We start from the raw sequence: 25,364 nt of genomic DNA on the forward strand, positions 1-25,364 counted from the left end.
CAAACCGGCACTAGGCTATAGTCAGAGATAGAGCCTCTGTGTGGCAAGCTATTAGGCGATATCTAACTAAAAGTTAAATGAGAAGGACATGCAACAACCCCAAAAGCCAACATTACTTAATAATCCGAATGGAGTTGTTGTTATTTACTGTAGGATTCGAAAGGGGAGGGAGTGCACAGTTCAAGTTATGTAGTCTCAACTATTCTAGCTAACGTTAGCTAGCTAGCTTAACTACTCTCGGTTTGATGCAGTCAAGGCCAGTACTATGTAATCAGATGAGATGATACATAACTAGCAATATGTTAGTCTACCAGCGCGAGTCGACTTGGTTGCCATCTCTCTCTCCCTCCCTGCGTCACTCATATGAGCTGCTGCTCTGCTTCCAGCCGCTCACTCTCCTCTCATTATAAAAAATATATTTTGTTCCAGCAATGTTCCAGCATTGTTGCGTTAGGTATTTGTTTAATTTTCCCCTTTATGTTGATGATCAGGACTTGTTAGTTGTAGTTTTGTAATAACTGCACTGTGATTTTAATTTTGTGATTTTTCAGGGATTTTTTCCCCTTAACATCAAGGATGCCAATTTGTTTCAAAGTTTTAACCCCTACTCCTAGCTTCACCCAATAAACATGTACAGTATGAACTGAGATACCGTACCTCTCCACTGCCGCTGTGGGTCCTTGCCTGCAGGTCCTCCAGCTCCTTCTGTACCTGCCACACTCTGTCCCCCATCTCCACCTCTCGACTCTGCCGGGAAGAACAGGACAACCACGGCCCAGTCATTTCCTTTCTTAGAAAATACAGTAGGTCTGTACTCAAAAAGTACAGTAATTTCAAATAACTTTCCTGTATTTCTATGTATTTTTCTATGTTTTTTGCCTGCACTTTTTTTCATTTAATCAGCACACAAACATTTCAGCTAAAAGCCTTCAGTGTGTGTTTCATCTCTGTATAGTCTGATATCACAACTGCACAGTATTGTCAGTCAGTCAAATACCAAGTGCTACTCTACTTAAGGCCTCCCTACTTTCATTGTCTGGAGACAGTGATGAATGAGAGAAGACAGCTTTTATTGTAGTTTATTTAACTGAGCAGAGCAGACTATCCCCTCTATAGTAATTTAGTCTAGTTTCAAATGTAAATCACTTAACAGACTGTCAGAAGGTAGACACACACACACACACACACACACACACACACACACACAGTATAGTAGTATTTAATGTAAATCATTCAGCAGACACTACAGCCAGAAGGTATCTGTCATTTAGCTGAGTTCTCTGGGGGACTGATTGAAGGGAGGAGGTTCCATGTCAGTAATAGTTTCCTGATGATGGGTGGAGTACATGTCCTTTTCTAATAAAGCTCAAAGTTGAAAAATATTTCAGGAACTGATAGGAGTGTCTGGACTAGTGACCAGTATCACAATACTATTTGAATCACGGCGTGGAAACAAAACACAAGTGGACTAATTCTTCTGAGGAAAACAGACCCAATGTTGGACCAGTAAATCCTGCTTGTAAACTACTTTCTAAAAGCAAACCAGTCAGTCTGTAATGATAAATGTCAATGTATATAGCCCTTTACGTTAAAATGGCATTATACCCATGTAGTTACACAGTAATAGCTGTAGTAATATATTTGTAGTTACATTGGAACTGCTATGATTTACATATTGATAGAGTTTAGCAGTATAGGTTATTACAAGTGCGAGAGACACATTCATGTGCTATTCATTCATACAGTTCTGTACCTGCAGGACCTGCTCATATCGATGGACTGTTCTGTTTAAGTCGTCATCTTTCTGGGCAATCACCTTCTGCAGCTGATTGATCTCTTCCCGATGGCTGTCCATAAGCTCCACCTCCACGCTCTGGGCCTTCCCTGATTGGAAGAGAAGAGAGGAGGAAGAAGAGTGCTGATATAGGATCAGTTTGGCCTTTTAGGTTATACCGAATATGACTAAATGGACAGACCTGATCCTAGATCAGATTCAGTACTCAGACAGCTTTTGAATACGGGCCAAGAAACAAAGCACGTAGTAGACCTTGAAGTTCACATTTTACAAAGCAGTCAGTCACTTCCGTTTTGGAATGCAGTGTTAATGACTGGACTACAGTGAAAACATATGGTGATTCTTTCAGACAGAGACAGTTTCCTAATTCAATCATCTCCCAACTCCGTTTCACCCCTATTGTTCTGTCTAAAAAGTCACTCATATTTAAAACTCATTTCATTTTCTCTATTGGAAACACTTCAAATGAATACTACAAGGACCAATTACACATGAATTTATGTGAATTCCATGACAAATGATCAAACAGTGAAGAATTTGATTTGGTGAAGTTTGAGAGTATGGTTAGACTATAAACTAACACCGTACGCCATTTTAGTCACACAAAACAAATTAATTTATAACATATAATGACTTCATATATGCATATTAATTTTGGTGTTTTGGCAATTGACAGTCTAGTAACATAAGTAGTAAGACGCACTTCCGAAAAACTTGAGGTGCTAACTAACTGAACTGTAGAAAAAGAAAGCTGCGACTTTCTAAATATTTTTTAAGTTTCAATGGTAATACCTGCCAGTGTCTTATCATGCAATGGCTTGTCAGAAAACTCTGATTCCCTCTCACCAATGGTCTCCTTCAGTGCAGCAGTCATCTCCTGTTCTTTCAAAGCCATCTGTGTGTTGAACTCCCTCATCAGCTGCTTCAGGGACGAGTTCTGCTTCATCTCCAGATCCTCCACCTCAAGCCTGTTCAATGGGGAGAGAAAATGTCAAATACAGTATGGATAGAGAAAGAAAAAACAGGAAGTACCAAAAAGGATGAATAGAAATGGCAATGAAAGCATTTATTTTCTGACCTCAACTGACTACTTTACATCACTCATTCTAAAACACTTGTGACTGCTGATGTAAAAAGGGCTTTATAAATAATTGTGTTTGTTTGTTTGATTGACTGCACTAACCATTAGGTCAAACTTACTTGAGCTTCTTCTCATTCTCTTGGGCCAACTCTTTCTTCACATACTCCAGATCCTGCTCATGCTCCCTCCTCAGGGAACGCAAGTCTCTCTGTAGATTCTGCTTCTCCTGCGCTGCCTCTGCCAGCTTATTCTGCAGGGAAGACAGAGATTCAGCATCCCCATCTTCCTGCATCAGAGAGTGGTTCTCCGTCTCTTTGCCTGCTGTGAGGCTCTTGGTTTGCTCTGCAGTGCAATGCTCCACGACCTCCACTACATTCATACCCTGTTTTTCTAAGCTAGCCAATTCTGACTTTTGCTGTTCGATCAGTGCAGTCTTCTCAAGCAGATCATCCTTCAGGCAGCTTATTTCAGCCAGAAAGTTTACTTTTTCCACCTCCACTTCCTTAAGCTTAATCTTAATCTCCTCAAGCCTTGAGAGGGTCTCATTTGCTTTGGTCTCTTCCTGGTTCAAAATCTCTCTCTGAAGTGACAATAGCTTTTCTTCGTACATGTTCTTCAAACTCTCCAATAAGCTCTCTTTCTCAAGTCTCTCGACGTTCTGTACTTGCTCAATATGATTTTCTTGTTCTTCCTTCAGCTTGGCTAGGGCTTCCTCCTGGTTTGAAATGTCTTTCTGAAGTAATGATAGCTTTTCCTCGTAAATGTCCTTCAAACTCTGTAAAGAGCTCTCTTTTTCCAGTCTTTCATCACTACGCACTTGCTCAATGCGTTTCTCCTGCTCTTCCGTCATCTTGGCCATGGCTTCCTCAAGGGAATTTTCTTTCTCCTCCAGGGTTTCCACCTGCTGCTTCTTTCTCGCTTCATCGATCTTGGCCTCTTCCAACTGTGTTTGAAGGTCTTTGATTGTTTTTCCCTTCTCCTCAAGTTGTGAGGTCAACTGTTTCCGAATCTGGCTGATTTTCTGCTCAGCTTTCTTCTTCAGCTCGGTCACTTTCCCAGCATTGTCTTTTGACAACCTCTCTTCAGCCGCCTTCAGACTCTCCTCTTTGCTCTTGAGAATCTCAGCCTTCGTTTTCTCAACGGCTTCCCTTTGCCACTCCAGCTCTTGTTTCAAAGTTTGGTTCTCTCTCTCCAGGGACTGCAGTTTCTCATCTGTAGCCTGGACTAGATTTACATTCTGGGTTCTGAACTGCTCCTGGGTCTGTTGTAGATGCTCTGTGAGCTCTCGCTTCTCACTCTCCCTGATAATGTGCTGCTGCTTCAGGTCAGCAGTTAGCTGCTCACTCTCTTTTGTCCTGAGGATCAACTGCTCCTCCAGCTCACTGAGCCGGCTGTTGCAGCTCTCCACTTCCAAAGAAAGGGCACTGACTTTCTGCTCCTTTTCACTCAAGGCTTGGTCCATCTCCGACTTGCTGACGGACTGATTGTCAATGCTGGCCGTCAGCCTCTGTAAGGCCTCGTTCTTCTCAGAGATCTGTTTCTCCATATCCTCAAGTCTGGTCTGCAGAGACTTGACAGTATTGTGGTTCTGAGAGAACTTGGACTCTGCTTTCGTCTTGAACTCAGTGAGGTTGTTCCTGAGGGTGTCGGCTTGCTCCACTGCAGATTTCTTCTCTTTCTCTAGTCTGTCAATGATCTCCTCCATTTGGCAAACAAGCCTCTGTCTCTCCTCCTTGTGCTGCTGATCAAGCAGTGATATGGCTTCATCCTTCCTCATATGGCTACCTGATAACTGGGTCTTCAAGTCATTTATGATACTCTCCAAGTTGCTGATATGCACAACGTTTGATTTGACATTCTCTGAGATGGTTCGGTTTTCCTCACTGAGCTGTTCAATGCAAATTACTTTTTCTGAGAGAGCTTGAGCGTGATTCTCAGCATCCCTCTGCAGAGACTCCCTCTCAGCAGTTAAGGCTTTGATATCATCTTTGTGTACATTTAGCTGAACAGTCATTTGCTCTAGTGAACTGCATAGGTTCTTATTCTCCTCTGTCCTCTGATGGAGTTGCTCCTCCAAAGTGCGTATCCTGTCAACCTTGGTAAGGATAACATTTTTAAGATGTGCTACTTTCTTCTGATTACCCAGAACCCTCTCTTTCAACTCTCTCACTCTGCTCTCGACTCGCTCAGAGAGTTCCTTCGTTCCACCTTCGATGCTGGCCTCAATTTCCCTGCAGTAACGCATCAGTTCGTTGCTAATCCCAGTGAACTGCTTCTGCAGTTCTTTTTCCTTGACTTCCAATTGAAGAGAATGCTGTTCAAGCCTCCTCTGAACGGCCTCCCCTTCTTCACCCTTAGAAGCCTCAAGAGCTTGAAGCTGCGTCTCGGTGTCTACAAACCTCTCAGACAGAGCCTTGATCGTCTCTCTTGCCTTCTCCTCAGTCTTGCTCACCTGATCCTGGAAAGAGTTCCTCTCATTCAGAGCCGTGTTTAGATTCCTCTCAATCACCTCTACTTGCTCTTTGAACATTGCCTCAGATTGAGATAAACTCTCCATCTTGACTGCCGCTTCCTTAAGCTCGGCTTGCAGTTTCTGCACAGTGGTCTGTCTCATCACCAACTCCTCCTTCATGTCCTTCACTTCCTGCACAACTTGCTCTTTTTCTTCTTTGGTCTTTCCAAGCTGCTGGGTGACCTCCTCCAATTCCTGTACCTTCTCCTGTAGTATTTGTGTGTGTTTCTCCTGTATTTCCTCTTCCTGTTGTCCCAGCTTTTCCTGCCAATGATGCTCAAGATTTTCCTTCTCTTGCTTATGGACTTCACACATCTTCTCTAGTTCTTCCTTGTGGTTGGCCTCAAGCTGGGACATAGCACTGCTCAGGCCTTCTGAACTTGTCTGAGACTCCAGGACTTTCTCTTTACCTTGCTGTTCCTTCTGCAATAGCTCTGACTCCTTCTTTGCCAGCGCCTTTTTTGAAGATTCCTCAAGTTCCTGAAGCTTCTTCTTGAATTTCTCCTGCATCTCTTTGTTCTTTGTTTTAAATTTCTCCATCTTCGCTTCCTGTGATTTCAACTTGGCCTCCATGTCAGTCTTAATGTTTTCTACCTTCTCATGAGCAGCCTTCTGGTCCTCTAGCTGTTTCTTTAGTTGCTTTTCTTCCTCTTGCTTAGTGTTCAGTTCAACAGTGTAAGATGTATCCTGTTCAGAGAGCTGCTTCTTAGCCTGTTGCAACTGCTTCTCTAGCTCTTCAAGCTCCTGTACCTTTTGTTGAAGAGATTCCTCTTTCTGTTGGCAGTCACTTCGAGTTGTCACCAGTTTTTGCTCCAAATCTATCAACTGACTCTTGCACTGTGAGAGTTCATCTCTGATCTTACGGAGTTGGGCATTAGATTTCTCAAGGCCCTTCTTTTCAGATTGGGCCTGCTTTAAACTCTTCCTAAGCTCCTCTAATTCTTTAACCTTGGCATTCCGGTCTTGAAGAACCATCTCTGATTCTTCATTCAGTCTTTTCTCACAGACAAGGTGAGCCTCAAGCTCCTTCTCTTTCTCCTTCAGCACCAGCATCAACTTGTTGAGTTCTTCTTTTAGGGTCTTTTCCATCCCTCCCAGGGACTGCACATGCTGCAGTTTGATCTCCTCAATATCCACACTGTGCTTGGTCAGCACCTCCTGTAGTCTCTGCTCCAGCTCCTGCCTGGATGACCCACCAGCAGTTTCAACTGCATCCAGTCTCTCCTCGAGAACCTGCTTGCTCCTCAACACCTCCTGGAGCTCAGAGGAAAGGGCTTCCAACTCAGTTTGTTTTACATCCAGCTTCTCCATTGTCTTCTGGTTCATGTCCTCTACATGGGACTGCAACTGGGCCTCTTTCTCCTTCAAGATGGTCTCCACTTCAGTTCTGTGCTTTGCCCTGAACTCCTCCATGGCAGCGTTGTTTTGGGCTAAGGCCTCCTGGTGCAGCTCTACCTTGTGCTTCTCCAGCTCCTCACGGTGCTTCTTCTCTAATGCAGTCACCTCCTCCTCGTGTTTTCTCCTCAGCTCCTCCATCTGAGTGGAGAGATCATCTGATGACGGAACTGACCCAGGTTGGGAGTACCTTTCCAGAGAGCTCTCCAGTTCCAGAATTCTCTGTAATGAGATTGTGTATTTATTGTATGTTTGCCATAGAATCAACCAACAATGTAAAACTTCTAGATACATTAGACTATATTATTTGCTGTAGAATCAACAATGTGCAGCATATTTGAATAGAGTAGCTAAACAGCAAAAGATTCTAATTCCAAATATCAATAATGCATTAGTCTTCATGTATTAACTACCCAAGGACTTACAGTTCTGGTGGTCTCCAGCTCCAGAAGTATTTCCTTAGCATTGGTCTCTGCCTCGGTCTCTATGGCAGCCTTCTGCAGCTCTGCATCTTCCAGGGCAAGGGCAGACTGCTGCTCCAACTCCTTGGCAGCCTGGGCCAGCTCCTCTTGACACCGCTCCTAAACCAAACACACAATTCAAGTTGAAATCTGCCATATGTAACAAATACATTGGATATCTTACTCAGGACTCTCACAATAAAACAGCAATAGAAACAGCAAGACAGTGCCAGAGAAATATTCACATAATATACGTAAAACATGTAGCTCAAACAGCTCAAAACTATAGCACAGTTTGTTTTGCAGTATATAGATATTAACTTACCACGGCCTGGTTGACTCGAGCGCTGAGCTCCTGTTCTTTACTGGCCAGTGCTTCACTATGTAGCTTCTCCATCTCTGCCATCTTCTCCTCTGAGGATTTCTACAACACAAATAGCAACACAATATTACACCTTCAAGTGATTGCAATGGATGGGTAAATACAGGTAGTCCTTCGTGGCTCAGTTGGTAAGAGCATGCTGTTGACTATAAATGTAGTTATTCAGGGAATTAAGGTCAGAATACAGCGTATCTGTAGACACACCTCCGCCACACCTTTATATCTTAGATCTCCACCCGAATGAATAGCGAGTGACTATCATGCTATTCTCATGCTTAATTTCAAGTCCAGAATACACACAGAGAGAAAAGTGCATAAAAAGGGAAGTATGTTTCATTTATGTGCGCTTAACTCTGCTCGTAAATCGGCCCTTTAGTAAATTTACAGGGATTGAAATGGAATTGCCGCCAACCCTGGTCTTGGTACTGGGTGAGTAGTGATTGTGTACTACTGCATGAGTACTGCATAAGTACTGAGTGAGTTTTTCATTAGTATTTTGATGTACAGTAGATGTCGCTCACCTTCATGATGGTTACCACCTCCTGCTTGACCCTGGTGAGCTCCTGCTGCAGACTCCTCCTCTCCTCTTCCCCGGCCTGCACTACCTCCTTCACCTGTTCCTCCAGCTGGAGTTGCAGCAGCCTCCGTGCCTCCTCAGCCCTCTGGGCCATGGCCAGAGCCTTCTCTAGCTCCTCAAACCCTGGGGGAAGGTGCAAACACACATCGTTGGTTAGATACTGTACAACTTACCCATTGTTAAAGAAGAAGAAGAGATCCACTGACCTGCTTTCTCAGACTTCTCTTTCTGCTCCTGCAGTTCCTCTCTCTGGGCAGCGGCCATCTTGCTTCTGGAGCGGAGCTGGGCGATCTCCTCCTCCTTCATCTCCAGAGTCTCATGCATCTGACGCTTTGTCTCTGCTATGACCATGCCCTGAAGGTACAGCCATGATTGGATTGAATTTAAATTTTACTTTCAGAATAAAATAATACATGCTGATATGTGTATGTGATCCCAGAGGATAGCACATTAATGAACACACTTACACTACATGTCCAAAAGTATGTGGACACCTGCCTGTCGAACACCTCATTCCTAATGAGTTGGAGTTGGTCCCCCCTTTGCTGCTATAACAGCCTCCACACTTCTAGGAAGGCTTTCCACTAGATGTTGGGACATTGCTGTGGGGATTTGCTTCCATTCAGCCACAAGACCATTAGTGATGTCAGGCACTGATATTGGGTGATTAGGTCTGGCTCGCAGTCAGCCAGACCTCTCAAAAGTGTTTGATGGAGTTGAGGTCAGGGCTCTGTGTAGGCAAGTTAAGTTCTTCAACACTGATTTCACCAAACCATTTCTGTATGGACCTCGCATTGCTCACGTGAGCATTGTAATGCTGAAACTGGAAAGGGCATTCCCCAAACTGTTGCCACAAAGTTGGAAGCACAGAATCATCTATAATGGCATTGTACTGTATGCTGTAGCATTAAGATTTCCCTTCACTGGAACTAAGGGACCAGGCACAAACCATGAAAAACAGCCCCAGACCATTATTCCTCCTCCACCAAACTTTACAGTTGCCACTACGCATTGGGGCAGGTAGCGTTCTCCCGGCATCCGCCAAACCCAGATTCGTCCGTATGACTAGCAGATGGTGAAGGGGGATTCATCACTCCAGAGAACCCATTTCAACAGCTCCAAAGTCCAATGGCGGTGAGCTATACATCACTAAAGCCGACGCTTGGCATTGCGAATGGTGATCTTAGGCTTGTGTGAGGCTGCCCGGCCATGGAAACCCATTTCACGAAGCTCCCGACGAACAGTTCTTGTCCTGACGTTGCTTCCAGAGGCAGTTTGGAACTCGGTAGTGAGTGTTGCAACTGAGGACAGACAATTTTTACGCACCACGCACTTCAGCACTTGGTGATCCCCTTCTGTGAGCTTCTGTGGCCTACCACTTCTTGTTGCTCCTAGACGTTCCCACTTCACATTAACAGCCCTTACCGTTGACCAAGGAAGCTCTAGCAGGGCAGAAATTTGACAAACTGACTTGTTGGAAAGGTGGCATCCTATGACAGTGCCACGATGAATGTCACTGAGCTCTTCAGTAAGGACATTCTACTGCCAATGTTTGTCTATGGAGATTACATGGCTGTGTGCTCAATTTTATACACCTGTCAGCAACGGGTGTGGCTGAAATAGCAGAATCAACTAATTGGAAGGGGTGTCCACATACTTTTGCTTGCATATATATATATATATATATATATGTATATATATATATATATTACCAAATAGGTCCTCAATTAACATTTTTTTTATCTGCACTGTTATGATTGTCTCCTATGTAGCATGTCTTAATCAAACCCAAGGCCCCTAAATTGTTTCCAACAATTATGCTGTGCCACTAACCCTAACCCATATTCATCAGTGTGACCTCACAAGTCACAGTCTCCACACACACACACATCTCTTGCAGAGCCAGAGGATAATGGTCAAGCGCAACAATCGTGGATAGAGCGTTTATGTCATCTCTGCACTCAGGGGCATAGCACAAACATGTCTATATTTCACACATTCACACTAAGCAGGAGTGCGGAAGACATATTAGGGGCACTCAACATTAGGACCAGAATGGTGGAGGCTGGTGGAAGAAGGGAGCAATCAATGAATGGGGTAATTGTAATGGCTGGAATGAAAGGTATACAACACTTCAAATACTGGGTATTCATGTGTTGTTTTAAGATTCCATTCTTGCCGATGAGCCTGATTATACGATGAGCAGTAGGAGCTAAGACTTGGAAAGAGAGGAATGAGCATACGATGAGCCTGATTTGAAGTGTCACCAGCCTCCACTGACTCAGAAGCTTAAAAGGGAGCTTCAATCAAGATATATGACCAACCTTAAAAAGGAAAGTTAATAAGCTGAAACTTCAGTTACCTATGGTGATGTTGTTTTATTCAAATAGTTTTTAAGTTCGTGAGCAAGGTCCAGAATCTCCTGGCTAGCATTAGAAGCCCTCTTCACTCACCTTGTCCTGCTCCAGCTGTTCAATAAGGTTCTTAGCATCACGCAGCTGGGTGATGAGCTTGGTCTTCTCTGTGGTGTGCAGCTCCTGTAGTTCAGACGAGACAAACATAAGGAAATATTTTTTTTTAAATGGGTTAATGTGCAAGGTATCAAAGCAACAGTGAATGCACCTGAGAACAGACAGACGGAAGAAGAGATCAGATAATATATATATTGAAGGTTGAAGGTGCTCTTTGGGTAAGGATAAATGGACCATCTTTGAAAGTAAAAGATGGATTAATCTGCAAGTTATCAAAAGGAACAGGAGCACCGCTCTAGTAAAGGAACAGGAGCACCGCTCTAGTAAAGGAACAGGAGCACCGCTCTAGTAAAGGAACAGGAGCACCGCTCTAGTAAAGGAACAGGAGCACCGCTCTAGTAAATTAACAATGAATACAGCACAAACAGCTCCCAGAACAGGCTACTTTCCTGGTTAGAAAAAAGTTAAATAAAACAAGGAAGTACCAAGCCAGGTTGCAAAATGTTTCTGCATGGCAGGCAGTCAGTCTCCCTACACCACCCATGAGGCCAGGCCACCACAGCCACAAGGCGGTTGTCAACAGAGGCCGCATATGAGGCCAACTAAACCAACACATAGACCAGGTTAGGTTAGCAGCAGTGGTCTGTAGTGTAGCTAGCACGTCACTATGAAACTACTGTGTGAGAACATACAATAAGGTAAATAAACATTTAACGCAAATACGAAACAGACCACAACGCCATATAAATACCAGATCCCAAAGGTGAAATGGTGGCCTGAGAGACAGCTGCTGTCTGTATTACAGGGTGTGGGGTGTGTGTGGATGAGCAAGCCCCTCCACGCAAGTTAGGAGAGCTGAGCGCCTGTTAACCTCTGGCTCTTTCTGTCACAGGAACAGCCCTGTTCTCAGACACTGGCCAGGTTCAACACACACACACACACACACACACACACACACACACACACACACACACACACACACACACACACACACACACACACACACACACACACAGTAACTCCACCCAAACACACAGATACCTCTGTACCTTGCGCACACACATACACATTCTGCAACTCCACACACACACACCTCTGCCCACCACACTTAGATGCAGAGCTATTGTCTGTTATCACAGGCCTGTTCTGACACCCAGCATCACTCTCAGCCGCTAGTGAAAACGACAGACACCACAGCCAAACTAAACTATGTAATTATTATTCCACCAAAGAACAATGTTGTGCTATTAAACAGAATAAATGTCACAAAGTTAGCTAAATGACATGACCTCAGTCAGCCCCTGGGATGAGTCGTAAATAGCACCCTATTCCCTACATATGGCACCCATTTCCATACATTGTGTACTTTGGAGCTCTGTCTCGTTATGAGGGCCTCGTGTGTGTGTCATAGAAATAGATAGTGAAGCCACAGACCAGGCACATGATCACTAAACCATCAAGACTCCATTGGATGATTTATAAAACAGTGTTGTCAAACATGGTGTTACTGTTCACACCATAGTGTTGACTTCTGTGGTTCAGAGTTCAGACACTCACTCTTCAGTCCCATATAATGAACTCCTTTCAAAACTACGGTGTACTAAGTACAGGCTGCCATATGTGGAAAATGGTCTTCTAAAATGTGTATTCCAGGGTGAAGGGTAAGCTATCTTTCCAGAAAAGTTGATTAGAAGAACCATGTGACGGTTTCTAAACAAAATGGCTAATTGTAACGGCCGGAATGGAATATTGATAATTTATGATTACGTGTTTCATACCGTTCCATTCCAGCCATGGAATACTATCACAATACATCATCTCCATTTCTCCCTCCACCAGCCTCCACTGACATTGGTTAACACACCTTGGTTTTCTCCAGCTCTTGCAGTCTCTCCTGCAGCTGCTCCTGCAGAGTGTCATTCTCACTGGTCAGCTGGGCACTGCGCTCCTTGTGTGTCCTGAGCAGCTCCTTACACTTCTGGAGCAGATTCTCCTGGCGCGTCACCCTCTTCTGCAGCACCTCCATGCTTTTAGATGGGTCAGTGACGCCCTCTGCTGTTTGGAAGAGGTAACACAGCTTAGTGAGAAAGGGACTCCCATGGAGAGATACATGTTCTATTACATAGAAATACATACTGTACATATGTTCTAATCCTATCCATGGTTTTCACTGGGTCAGCGCTGCCTTCTGCAGTTTAGATGAGGTAACAGTCAACAGTGCAACAAACACTAAAACATTTGAATGTTTAAACAGTGCCAGGGAAACTACATCAAAGCAGGGACTGCTGTCATACCTTGTCTATAGACTGCTTACAGGATAAGGAAACCAATGTGTCATTTTGTCATTTGGGTGATTAATCCCTTTAAATATACCCAATAAATGTGATAAAAGACAAATGGGTCTAAACATTTCAACATTACATTACTCAGACCTGGGTCAAAATAGTATTTGAAATCCAAACACTAAGTGTTTGGTTGAGCCTGCTTAGAGTGCCAGAGGTGTAGAGGGTTTGCACCTTAGGCACTATTCAATTGGTTACATTGCACCAGACAATACTATTTGAACCTAGGTCTGCTACTGTCCATCTACACATCATCATCTATCAGGGGTGGGAGTCAGCATAGTGTCTGTACTGTATAATACCTGCGTCTTTGAAGGGGCTCTGTGGGGCAGAGGCGGAGTCTTGAGCATCTTCAGCCTGGAGAGGATGTTCAACCTCAGGGGCCACAGCTCCACCAGGAACCCCCTTCAGATGTTTCTTCATCAGGGCAACCTGGCAGAGGAGGAGGGGCCACACAGTCAAAACACAGAGCAACACAGGCTGAAGATCAGATATTATTCTACAGTCAAGATTATACTGACAGTGTTCAGCAGACACTCATTGAAACACATTTTAAATCAATTGTAGAAATGTTATAACTGTTCTTATACTTTGAGTATGTTGTTGTACAGATCAGTGGGGGCAAATCCCAACGTGATGCATTTTACATTGAACAAAAATGTAACAAAATGTGAAAATTGCACTGTATTGTATATAAACACCTGGGTCTGAAGCACAGTAATCATCTGGTCCTTCTCCTCCAGGGCAGCATCAAACTCCTCCTGAAGGTGCTTTTTAGCCTGTTGGTCCATGTGCAACTCCTGGGGAGAAACATTGTCATATAACACATTGCCTTAATACACACAGCTCTTGGTGAGGAATATAGTGTGTTTGTGATCGACTACACTGCAGTCGGACCACTCAGAATGACTGATTTACACCCTACTTCCCTAATAACTACTCACTATGAGACCCAGATTAGTAGTTCTGTGAATTGCCTTGCTCTCACACTGATCGCCTTATTATCACAATCATGAGCCAGTTCCTATACTTCCTACATGCAGGGCACACTGCACCATTTCAACCAGGGAAAGGTTTCTTTCCTACAAACACAGGTGAGAGTATCAGTGAATTACATCACACAAGTTCAAACAAGTCACCTGTAATGCCTTATCGTGTTCTGATAATGAAAATATGCTTTTTTCTCCACTCCCTACCGCTCCTTCTTTCCTTGTCTTAGCTAACCAACTGCCCCTTCCTCTCTTTCCTTGTCTTAGCTAACCAACTGCCCCTTCCTCTCTTTCCTTGTCTTAGCTAACCAACTGCTCATTCCTCTCTTTCCTTGTCTTAGCTAACCAACTGCTCATTCCTCTCTTTCCAAGTCTTAGCTAACCTACTGCTCATTCCTCTCTTTCCTTGTCTTAGCTAACCAACTGCTCATTCCTCTCTTTCCAAGTCTTAGCTAACCAACTGCTCATTCCTCTCTTTCCAAGTCTTAGCTAACCAACTGCTCATTCCTCTCTTTCCTTGTCTTAGCTAACCAACTGCTCATTCCTCTCTTTCCAAGTCTTAGCTAACCTACTGCTCATTCCTCTCTTTCCTTGTCTTTAACCAACTGCTCTTTCCTTGTCTTAGCTAACCAACTGCTCATTCCTCTCTTTCCTTGTCTTAGCTAACCAACTGCCCCTTCCTCTCTTTCCAAGTCTTAGCTAACCTACTGCTCATTCCTCTCTTTCCTTGTCTTAGCTACTTAGCTACTGCTACTTCCACTGCTGACCAACTGCTCATTCCTCTCTTTCCAAGTCTTAGCTAACCTACTGCTCATTCCTCTCTTTCCAAGTCTTAGCTATCCTACTGCTCCTTCCTCTCTTTCCTTGTCTTAGCTAACCAACTGCTCATTCCTCTCTTTCCAAGTCTTAGCTCTTAGCTAACCAACTGCCCCTTCTCTCTTTCCAACTGCTAACCATTCCTCTCTTTCCAAGTCTTAGCTAACCAACTGCTCATTCCTCTCTTTCCTTGTCTTAGCTAACCAACTGCTCATTCCTCTCTTTCCAAGTCTTAGCTAACCAACTGCTCATTCCTCTCTTTCCAAGTCTTAGCTAACCAACTGCTCATTCCTCTCTTTCCAAGTCTTAGCTATCCTACTGCTCCTTCCTCTCTAAGTCTTAGCTAACCTACTGCTCATTCTTCTGTTTCTAAGTCTTAGCTAACCTACTGCCCCTTCCTCAGCTTAGCTACTGCTACTTCCTCACTTTCCTTGTCTAAGCTGACCTACTGCTTCTTCCTCGGCTTAGCTAACCTACGGCTCCGTCCTCTCTTTCCTTGGCTTAGCTAACCTACTGCTCATTCCTCTCTTTCCAAGTCTTAGCTAACCTACTGCTCATTCCTCTCTTTCCAAGTCTTAGCTAACCTACTGCTCCTTCCTCAGCTTAGCTACTGCTACTTCCTCACTTTCCCTGGCTTAGCTACTGCTACTTCCTCACTTTCCCTGGCTTAGCTGACCAACTGCTCCTTCCTCTCTTTCCAAGTCTTAGCTAACCTACTGCTCATTCCTCCTTTCCTTGTCTTAGCTAACCTACTGCTCCTTCAAGTCTTAGCTAACCTAGCTATTCCTCTCTTTCCTTGTCTTACCTAACTGCTCCTTCCTCTCTTTCCAAGTCTTAGCTAACCAACTGCTCATTCTTCTCTTTCCAAGTCTTAGCTAACCTACTGCTCCTTCCTCTAAGTCTTAGCTAACCTACTGCTCTTAGCTAACCTTCCTTCCTCAGCTTAGCTTAGCTAACCTAAGCTGACCTACCTTCTTCCTTGGCTTAGCTAACCTACGGCTGTCCTCCTTCCTTGGCTTAGCTAACCTACTGCTCCTTCCTCCTTTCCAAGTCTTAGCTAACCTACTGCTCCTTCCTTGGCTTAGCTAACCTACTGCTCCTTCCTTGGCTTAGCTAACCTACTGCTCCTTCCTTGGCTTAGCTAACCTACTGCTACTTCCTCACTTTCCCTGGCTTAGCTACTGCTCCTTCCTCACTTTCCCTGGCTTAGCTGACCAACTGCTCCTTCCTTGGCTTAGCTAACCTACTGCTCCTTCCTTGGCTTAGCTAACCTACTGCTCCTTCCTTGGCTTAGCTAACCTACTGCTCCTTCCTTGGCTTAGCTAACCTACTGCTCCTTCCTTGGCTTAGCTAACCTACTGCTCCTTCCTTGGCTTAGCTAACCTACTGCTCCTTCCTTGGCTTAGCTAACCTACTGCTCCTTCCTTGGCTTAGCTAACCTACTGCTCCTTCCTTGGCTTAGCTAACCTACTGCTCCTTCCTTGGCTTAGCTGACCAACTGCTCCTTCCTTGGCTTAGCTGACCAACTGCTCCTTCCTTGGCTTAGCTAACCTACTGCTCCTTCCTTGGCTTAGCTAACCTACTGCTCCTTCCTTGGCTTAGCTAACCTACTGCTCCTTCCTTGGCTTAGCTAACCTACTGCTTTTGACTTCCTTCCTTTGGCTCAGCTCCTGTTTTTTGGGTCAGGACAGAAATATTTCAGGACTTCCACACCTAATGCTGTGACTCAGTGGTTGCCTGCATCCTAAAAGCTTTTGAGTTCAGAGAGAGTAACGGGTCATAACCGAGTAAAATAAGACCCCGTAGACAGTACTTTGATAGGGATAGTAAGACAAAAATAGTACAGACATATACTGGTATTTAACAGAAACATATGGTGTTCATGGTCATACTCGTACCTCTCTCAACTCCCCTATCCTACGGAGAGCTTTGTCTTGACTCTGACTGAGAATGGCCTGAGGAGAAAAGCAGAAAAGACTACATCAGCATTCAGCGAGTGTGGATAAAAGCGTTCCTCCATCCTCCCAATAGTACAGAGCATCACTATATGTAATCTGGTGTTGAGGTGGTTTATGAAAATCACCTGGGTCTTCTCCTTATCTCTCTGGACTGTTCTGTAGGTAGTGACCAACTGTAGAGAGACAGACACACACAGAGAGAGAAGGAGAATGGTTAGAAAGGTAAATCAAATATAGCTGTACACACAGAGATATCCAGTATATCCAGAAAGTATTCAGACCCCTTGACTTCCACATTGTTATATTACAGCCTTATTTTGAAAATGGATTAAATCATTTCCCCCCTCATCAATCTACACACAATACTCCATAGTGACAAAGCAAAAACAGGTTCTTTGAAATTGTTGCACACATTTTTAACACACACTACTGTTCAAAAGTTTTGGGTCACTTAGAAATATCATTGTTTTTGAAAGCACATTTTTTGTCCATTAAAATAACATCAAATTGATCAGAAATACAGTGTAGACATTGTTAATGTTGTAAATGACTATTGTAGCTGGAAACGGCTGATTTTTAAAGGAATATCTACATAGGCGTACATAGGCGTGTGTTCCAATGGGACGTTGTGTTAGCTAATCCAAGTTTAGCATTTTAAAAGGCTAATTGATCATTAGAAAACCCTTTTGCAATTATGGTAGCACAGCTGAAAACTGTTGTCCCGATTAAAGAAGCAATAAAACTGTCCTTCTTTTGACTAGTTGAGTATCAGGAGCATCAGCATTTGTGAGTTCGATTACGGGCTCAAAATGGCCAGAAACAAAGAACTTTCTTCTGAAACTCGTCAGTCTATTCTTGTTCTGAGAAATGAAGGCTATTCCATGTGAGAAATTGCCAAGAAACTTAAGATCTCCTACAACACTGTGTAATCAATGGAAACATCATGCATCGGAGATCAATTTCGAGTCTCATAGCAAAGGGTCTGAATACTTATGCAAGTAAGGTATTTCTGTGTTTTATTTTTAATACATTTGCAAACATTTCTTAAAACCGGTTTTCGCTTTGTCATGATAGGGTAGTGTGTAGATCGATGAGGATTTTAGTTTTTATTTAATCCATTTTGGAATAAGGCATGTAACAAAATGTGTAAAAAGTCAAAGGATCTGAATACTTTCCGAATGCACTGTATGCATAGCAGGCCAACTCCCTACTCTGGTCATCTGAATTTGAGACCAACTGGATGAGCGAGAGAAGACTGATCATAGTGACTTGTACATCCCATAGAGGGGTATTGTAGACATACAGCAGGCCACCTCCCTGTTTTAGCTGTTCGGAATGACTTGCTGAACTGGTAATTTACCTGATAATTATTTAGTGATTACACTGATTTCTTTTGAGACTGATTTCCACAAGCCTCACTAAAGGATGTACCATGCAGTACCACTGCTGTAGTGTCTCATGACCCCACCTCTGAGTATTTCCCTCTGTAGTTCCCCAGGCTCTTCTCCACCCTGTGTAGCCGATGGATCAGCTGTTCTTTAGACAGGGCCGGCAGGGATTCAGGGCTACCATACGACTCCTCTGCCTCGCTCTCGATGTCTGATGGAGGGTCGTAGGCTGAGGTGGCAGAGGGGGAGGCCAGGGGCTCATTCTCCCCCAGGGGGGTGAGGGAGTTGAGAGAGGGGCTGCGGTTCAGGCTCTCTTTAGACGGGGAACGGAAGAGGCCCTCGGCCCGGCTGGCACCGCGGAGGAGGAGAGACTCCACAGAGGGGACGCGGAGCTGTAGCTTCTGGGCAAACGACTGGGGCTCTTCTCTCTGTATGAGGATGGACAGGAGAGTGTATTACTTTAAGTTATTCATTTCCAGATGGCAGTCAACTATATTGAACTGAAACACATGGGAATGTACATAGATAGCTAGAGACATGTGGGATATGAATGCGTGTTTCCACATGCACGGGTTAAAGACAATCAACTAAACCACTCCTTTTGTTAGGCCTAGACTCTATCCAAATGGCACATTTATCAGAATGCATCTTCCTCTGCAGCTGATTAGGCCTAACTGGCATAGCATCTTAACTTGTATTCTTAGTTGCTTTATGACCTCTTCAGGACACATCAATAACCACATTTAAATGGAAACAGAAAAGCCAGGGAAAGGTGTTAGGAGAATGAGGTAACTTGCCTGAGGAGAAGCCCTCCCATCTCCATTGATGCTTCCTCTAGGTGATCCTGTGGCACTTCTCCTGCCACTCTATAGCAGGAGGCAGGAGAGAGAGGTTAGAACAACCTAGGTCCTGGTTTAACCAGGGCTGGGTCTGTAATGGAACACTATTCCCTATATACTGTAGTGCAATACTTTTGACCACTACTTTTGACTATGGGCCCTGGTAAGAAAGTAGTGCACCATATAGGGGCCATAGTGAATAGGGTGCAATTTCAGACGCAGCCCTGGTACCTGAACCTGTTAGTCTTCCATATGTCCCACACCCAGCCATCGTGCACAGTACCGCTACACCTTGATTACTCTGTATAGGATCAAGCAATATTAGCAGAGCCATCTAATATACATGGCTCTGAATATTAGTATTGCTTGGACAGGAGCAATGCAGGGACTTATGGGTACTGTAGTTGGGTACCCTCATGCAAACTTGGATTAAACAGAGGGGTTAAATTACAAGATAGAAGGCATCTCTACTGTACAACATACAGTAACAGAACAGATAGGAGTTCAAATAGATCTACAGCTAGTAGCCATTTATCTACAACTGGTAGCCATTTGTCTACACAGCAGCCATGAGGTCAAAACAAATAGTCAAACTTGATTAGAGGAGCCAGTAGATGAAGAGGTTGAAGGTCAAAGGTTTGGCATTGCTGTGGATCACTGCAGCAGGGTGTTATTGTAGGTTAACTAGAACATAGTAAAGACAGGTGTAGTAGTGTTGTTGTGAACATTAGCAGGGTAGCCTGGCTGGTTGGTTATAGAAAAGATCAGAGTTTGGTGCATCAGCCACCAAACAGAAGAAAATGGACTGAAAGAGGGAGGGGTTGCCTGAAATTGTCATCTTCAGTTTTAAAAAGGTTTTTAAATATTTTGCTACAGAACACGACCCAGTTGTTGGCCTACTTGTAAGCTTGTTAACAGTTTCCTCCCCTCCTTTGAGTAACATTGATACTAGATAAGAAAAGCAAGGGGTTTTCTGCAAGTGTGATCTTTAAATCCGACCAGTGATACCAGTCAAGAAGCTGTCTCAGTTACAAAGAAATGTTGAGAGCACACTTACACATGAAACAAACGTATTACAGACAGAGTTATACACCCATTGCAAAGTATCAAAAATATTAATAAGTTATGATTCAACAAATGAAAACCTCTATACAAATGTATTATGGGAGTTTGAGGTTGCAATTTGAGACTGATGAGAAGGGACACATTTCACAATGTGTCTGGTTTGCTGTGAGGCTACAAAGCAGCAGGGTCTGCTTTGACTACAACAACAAGTCATTTCATTTGACTTTGGATCTGAGTGTGAGTGTTTGTAGGTCAAACCAATGCCCCCTAACCCTGCCTTACAGGCAGACAAAGGGAAGAGCCCCAGAGTGGCTGAGTGAGATGCTCAGAGTAGTGGAAAACAGGTCTGACTTGCTCTCAATCAATGAATTATACATGGCCTAATAATGTCTAGACACAACCCATCCCCACCCCTACAACCCAGACTGTGAAGGCTGCCTACAACTACACCCAAACAGTCATTCCAAGATGCTGTTTAGGTTAGGCTGTGTGTGCAGACAGGGCACACAAAGGAGGAAAACAGTACTGTCACTCTGGATGTGAAGACTGGCAGTGGCATCATTAACCAGCAGCCTAGTTTTAGTTGTTGTACACAGTCTGTCAGGCCACTGGCCAAGGCTTGATGACTAACCGTACTGACAAAGATGTTGGCAGATCTAAGGGGGCTGGATAGGTATAAGCAGTGTAGTGCTGGAGCAGGATGTACCAGGGCAGGTTTGTAAGGGTTATCTTTAGCAGATGACAACAGTACTGGTATGGTGGCATTGTGTCAGACAGTCAGTCAGGCTAGTGTACAAGCAACATGTGCCATAGTCTCTGTAGTTGTACACAATCTGGCAGGGCATATAAAGGGATATCTAGCCAAACAGAAGGATGTAGGCTGTGTTCCCTACATAGTGCACTATGTATTCCATTTGTTGGGAATAGGGTGCATCCCTGACATTCAGGACACATCGTATTTTCCCCTCTGCAGTTGTACCAAGCCAACAGATGACTAACGATACTGTGTCAACAGACAACTATGCCAGCCTGGCTTGGCTTCCAGACACCAGGTGGTGGAAAGCAGAGCTACACTGGTACTGTGTTTCAAGGTCAGAAGTAGAGGACGTCTGCAGTCTCTGCACTCAAACACAGTAAGAAAACTAGGCTAATAGGTTAGCTGCTAGAGGACTCCAAGAGGGCTAAGGACAGGTTAGGATGTCAGTGTGTTAAACTGAACAGCTCTCTGCAGTTATGAGGAACAAGTAGGCTGCGTGTTTATAAAAAGGCACATTTACCATTTACTTTCAAGTTAAATGTTTTGTACAAACACACATGGTCACACACAGACTACATTTATGGGCGAATATTAGGACGTGATTCCAACTTAACATTGCTCAAAATAGTAACATATCTCTGAGTCAGTACCTATTAATTAAATAAATAGCCTATCATTTGCAATATCTGTTGATTCCACAGTTATAGTAAAACACATACTATATTATAGTCAGGTGAAGAGTGATGATATTTTGTTAAATGGTCCCGGGCCCTTCCCAATAATGCAGAAAGAAAGAAAATATAGAAAAATAAAACATGTAATAAAAGTAATAGACACAGAATGAGTAAAGATAACTTGTTAATTCTAGATGAGTGTGGTGACAGCCTAGAGAAGGATTAAGTCCATCTCTAAATGCAGATCATGTGTAAATCCTCCAGACAGACAGATGAGGCTAGCCAGCCCATTGTGCTCTGTTTTTCAACAGCAATCTAGCCTGTAGCCTAGTCTGTCTGTGGGGTCAATTCCATTTCAATTCAGGAAGTCAATTGGAATGTCAACCCCAACCCTGCTGGCTAGCTAAATGTTTCAGGGGGGACAACTTTGTCTATTTTAAGAGCATGAGATTGAGACCAATGTATTGTGTGGTATTTTCCAATGGTATTTCAATAGATGAAGTGAGGAGGAATAGGAATGCATTATTCTAGTTCCCCCTGCATTATTCTAATTCCCCCTGCATTATTCTAGTTCCCCCTGCATTATTCTAGTTCCCAACACCAGCTTGGTTGTTTTGGTGTACGATCTTTTTTAATATAAATATGTCACTCAACACCAATCGGAAGGGTATTGTATTGTTGGATGGGCTGTTTGTTTGACCACTACTAATCAATTATATTGAGAAGGATAAATATGTATAAAATGAAATAAAGGAGAATATTTCATGGCTCTAGGAAAAGCTTCAACTATGCAAGCTAAGTAGAGAAGGTCCGGAGGTGGATCGCATGACTATAAACTCTCCAAACAGAAGACGTTTGGGGTGAGAAGTGGGAACGAGGAAGGGAATAAAATCTATAGTTAACTATACAGGAGGTTGGTAGGGTTTCAGGGGCAAGCAACTATAAAGGATAACTAAAGATAAAGGGGAATCGGGATAACATCCTTTTCTGTCAATTCAGAGACAACTGAAAGAGAGACTATTGGATAACAACAAACCGGCATACTGAAGAAAGCACAACAAGCTTCTATCCCAACAGTCACATTTACAAACCAACAATCACTCCCAAGGGATTAGATGCAAGGTTAGGTGGTGGTGAGATGCCTTCAAGTTACGAACATCAAAGAAAACAGATAAGGAGGAGGAAAAGACAGAGAGAGCAGGGTGCAAGCAGTCTTCACTGGTTCTAAACAGCAGGCCAGCTCCTCTACCCTCTACCCAGGAGCGAGGAAAGGAAAACGAGAGGGGCAGGAGGAGGAGAGGAGGCAGGGGTGGGTGTGAGGGGGGCGAACCGAACTCACCGCACTGGCTACCTGAGCAACCTGAGCCTGAGGTGCTTTGGGGGGTGGCTTTGATTGGTCCAGAGCAAAGATAGTATACTCAGAGAGAAAAGCAGGTTCGGCTATCATCCCGGCCAGCACCTGACCCCAGGTCAAAGGTCAGTGTGTCAACGGGACGACAGATGGGGGGGACAGAGAGCAATGAGAAAAACAACAACACCATGAGAGTGAGTGAAACAGCGCTGAGGAGAGTGTAGTCTCTGCCCAGATTCTCTGGAGAGACACTGGTCAGAGAGAGAAAACGAAAGTGAGAGAATCTGACAAAGAGACAGAGAAAAAACAGAGAGAGCAAAAGACTGGTCAAAGAGAGACAGAGAGAAAGGAAAGATGGAAAGAACACCCAATCAACATTAGGGCGATGTGGTATTTACTGAATTTGACATCCTAGTATCTGTGTCCTCCATTGTGAAATAGCCTTTCACGAGATTGATAGAAAGGTAGGCCTAAATGTTAACATCTTATCTTTTAAATGAGGATGTCCAAGTCATCATTAAGCTAAACATTTTTATGAGGCTAATTTGCCTACATTTTTGTGGGGCACAGAAACAGTGAAGTCAAAGGAGTAAAGGCTGGAGCTGACAGTGAGCTAGAGATGATTTGAATACGATGAGGAGGAAGAAGATGCCTCTAGGCTATCTGAAGCCATATAGTGGGGATGGCCGTCTTTCAGGGGAGATGATAAAGCCGGGTGCTGTCAAAGGGCTGGAAGCCTGAAACGTCTAGCCTACAATTCACTACCTCAGGCTGGATTTGGTTGGTGAATATCTTAGGCTTGAGTTGAGATTTAAAATGCGGAATCAATAAATTATTTGCTGAGGTAGCTTATTTCTTACAACGGATTTTGAAATGGATGTGTTGAAAATAAAGTTGTTTAGCCTATGATCTTTGGTAAAAATGTTTTTGTTTTTCTAATCTGACGACGTGGATATGCCAAATTGGATTTACTATACAAAACACTAAGTCAAAGTCCTAATATCAAAATGCTGTTGTATATATTGCCATTCATTGAGATCCATCCACCTACACCTTAACTAAAGTTAAAAGTCTGTGTCAATAGATCAGCTCCACCAGCAGTCTTCAGAAGATGATTGACTGTAGCCTAATTGCTGCATAATGGCCTAGGCTACTTCCTCAGAGCAGTCTACCTGAGAACACGTCACTTCACTTGTTTAGGCTACATTCCAAAGGCAGAGGTCATTAGAAAAAAAACTTGGCATGCCGACACATTGTGGTTCACCCATGGAATTAATTGAAGTACTATCCTAGACCTGAACAATAAAAAATTAAAACAATTGGCTAGGACTTGAAGACAGTTAAAAAGGTTTAGCTTCTTTTCAATAGTGGAAATATTTCTTAACCCTATTCATTTGGTCATTTATTGGATAAAAACCTAGTTTTCAGGTCTAATAAGTGATTGAAATTAAGCAGGTCCGCAATTTACTTAGTCCGCAATTTCCACTAATTAGGCTAAATTGCCTCCATCCATGTTGGTCATGGTTTGTTTTAATCAGCTTTAAATCGATGCAGGGCTGAGACTTAAGGGATGATACTGGTCGAACAGCTTATCCTTTGGGTGAGGCTACAGAAACTTTAAACCCTTGGATATGCATTAGGGCGGTTTTATGATGCAGCAGAGCATGGCGGCGTAGTCCTCTGGAAGCACTGCAGACATAGGCCAAGGTCAGGGCTCTTGAACTCAGGTCCTGGGGGCCGAAACACTTCTGGTAGCAAACTGCACTCACCTGGGGCCTTATTTATCAATCATGCAAATGCACAAATCTGTGCATAAACCATATGTGGGATCATCTCCACGGAAAGTGTGAGATTTATCAATATGAACGTTTGCTTGAGAGTGTGTGTAAATTTAGACACAGCCATGTCAAGTGGTGGAATAAGGGAACTGCTGCTTGTCAAGCGTAGAATGGGGAAAACATATCTTGAAAATGTCTGAACAATTTTCAGTTTCATTGTATTTCCATTGTGAATTCATGCAACATATCTTGACAGGCATATCATCTGACCACATCAGTGCATTTGTTACGATAATAATCCATATAAACTACAGTAATTTGTTAAATTAGAGGCACGTGTGAAAGTGAAACCATTGTTGAAATACAAAAAAAATGATTTGATAATGGGAAAATCGATTTAGGTTGATCTTGCTCTGTTGGAAGATTTGTCACATGCTGCATTTAGCAGAGAAGGTGTTTTTAAGAGACAGGTGGGACTTTTTCTGCAAAAAGTACAGATTGATTTTGGGAAATGATATCAGATGAGCCAATCTTATAGGATTTTTGCAAGGATTTAAGACCTACTTTAAAAAGGCAAAGACATGCCATTCCGCTGCACATCCAAGTGCTATCCACCCTCTGGTTTTTGGCAACGGACACTTTTTAGCGGGAGCTTGCTGAGCGGCATCTCACAGCCCTCGATGAGACAATGTTTTGAATGCAAATCAGCAGCAAAACAAACTAACATACAATT

General features: G+C 43.5%; 1 protein-coding gene and 1 long non-coding RNA gene across 5 annotated transcripts in view; both read right to left on the minus strand.

Annotated features, from left to right (window-relative positions):
• golga4 (golgin A4) overlaps nucleotides 1-25,364 on the minus strand; it is a 52,374-nt gene that overhangs the window by 13,682 nt on the left and 13,328 nt on the right. For 2 of the 4 annotated variants that reach the window (XM_024388234.2, XM_024388233.2), the window contains 16 exons: nucleotides 18,965-19,033; nucleotides 18,248-18,595; nucleotides 16,905-16,952; nucleotides 16,720-16,776; nucleotides 13,718-13,816; nucleotides 13,319-13,448; nucleotides 12,539-12,729; nucleotides 10,657-10,740; nucleotides 8,410-8,557; nucleotides 8,148-8,326; nucleotides 7,570-7,668; nucleotides 7,209-7,364; nucleotides 2,996-7,005; nucleotides 2,588-2,763; nucleotides 1,754-1,884; nucleotides 658-747 (listed from right to left, as the gene is read on the minus strand). In XM_024388234.2, coding sequence (XP_024244002.1) covers nucleotides 658-747; nucleotides 1,754-1,884; nucleotides 2,588-2,763; nucleotides 2,996-7,005; nucleotides 7,209-7,364; nucleotides 7,570-7,668; nucleotides 8,148-8,326; nucleotides 8,410-8,557; nucleotides 10,657-10,740; nucleotides 12,539-12,729; nucleotides 13,319-13,448; nucleotides 13,718-13,816; nucleotides 16,720-16,776; nucleotides 16,905-16,952; nucleotides 18,248-18,595; nucleotides 18,965-19,033 — 6,015 coding nt within the window. Of the gene's footprint in view, nucleotides 1-657; nucleotides 748-1,753; nucleotides 1,885-2,587; nucleotides 2,764-2,995; nucleotides 7,006-7,208; nucleotides 7,365-7,569; nucleotides 7,669-8,147; nucleotides 8,327-8,409; nucleotides 8,558-10,656; nucleotides 10,741-12,538; nucleotides 12,730-13,318; nucleotides 13,449-13,717; nucleotides 13,817-16,719; nucleotides 16,777-16,904; nucleotides 16,953-18,247; nucleotides 18,596-18,964; nucleotides 19,034-22,841; nucleotides 22,962-25,364 lie in introns of all 4 variants that reach the window. The other 2 variants (XM_024388231.2, XM_024388232.2) reach the window with 2 other exon arrangements.
• LOC121840815 lies at nucleotides 15,827-16,710 on the minus strand. Its single transcript, XR_006079960.1, has 3 exons — nucleotides 16,261-16,710; nucleotides 15,884-15,967; nucleotides 15,827-15,847 (listed from the first exon to the last, which is right to left on the minus strand). It is a non-coding gene; the product is annotated as an uncharacterized LOC121840815 (long non-coding RNA).

This window comes from Oncorhynchus tshawytscha, linkage group LG25 (genome assembly GCF_018296145.1).
Source record: "Oncorhynchus tshawytscha isolate Ot180627B linkage group LG25, Otsh_v2.0, whole genome shotgun sequence".
Lineage (NCBI taxonomy): Eukaryota > Metazoa > Chordata > Actinopteri > Salmoniformes > Salmonidae > Oncorhynchus > Oncorhynchus tshawytscha.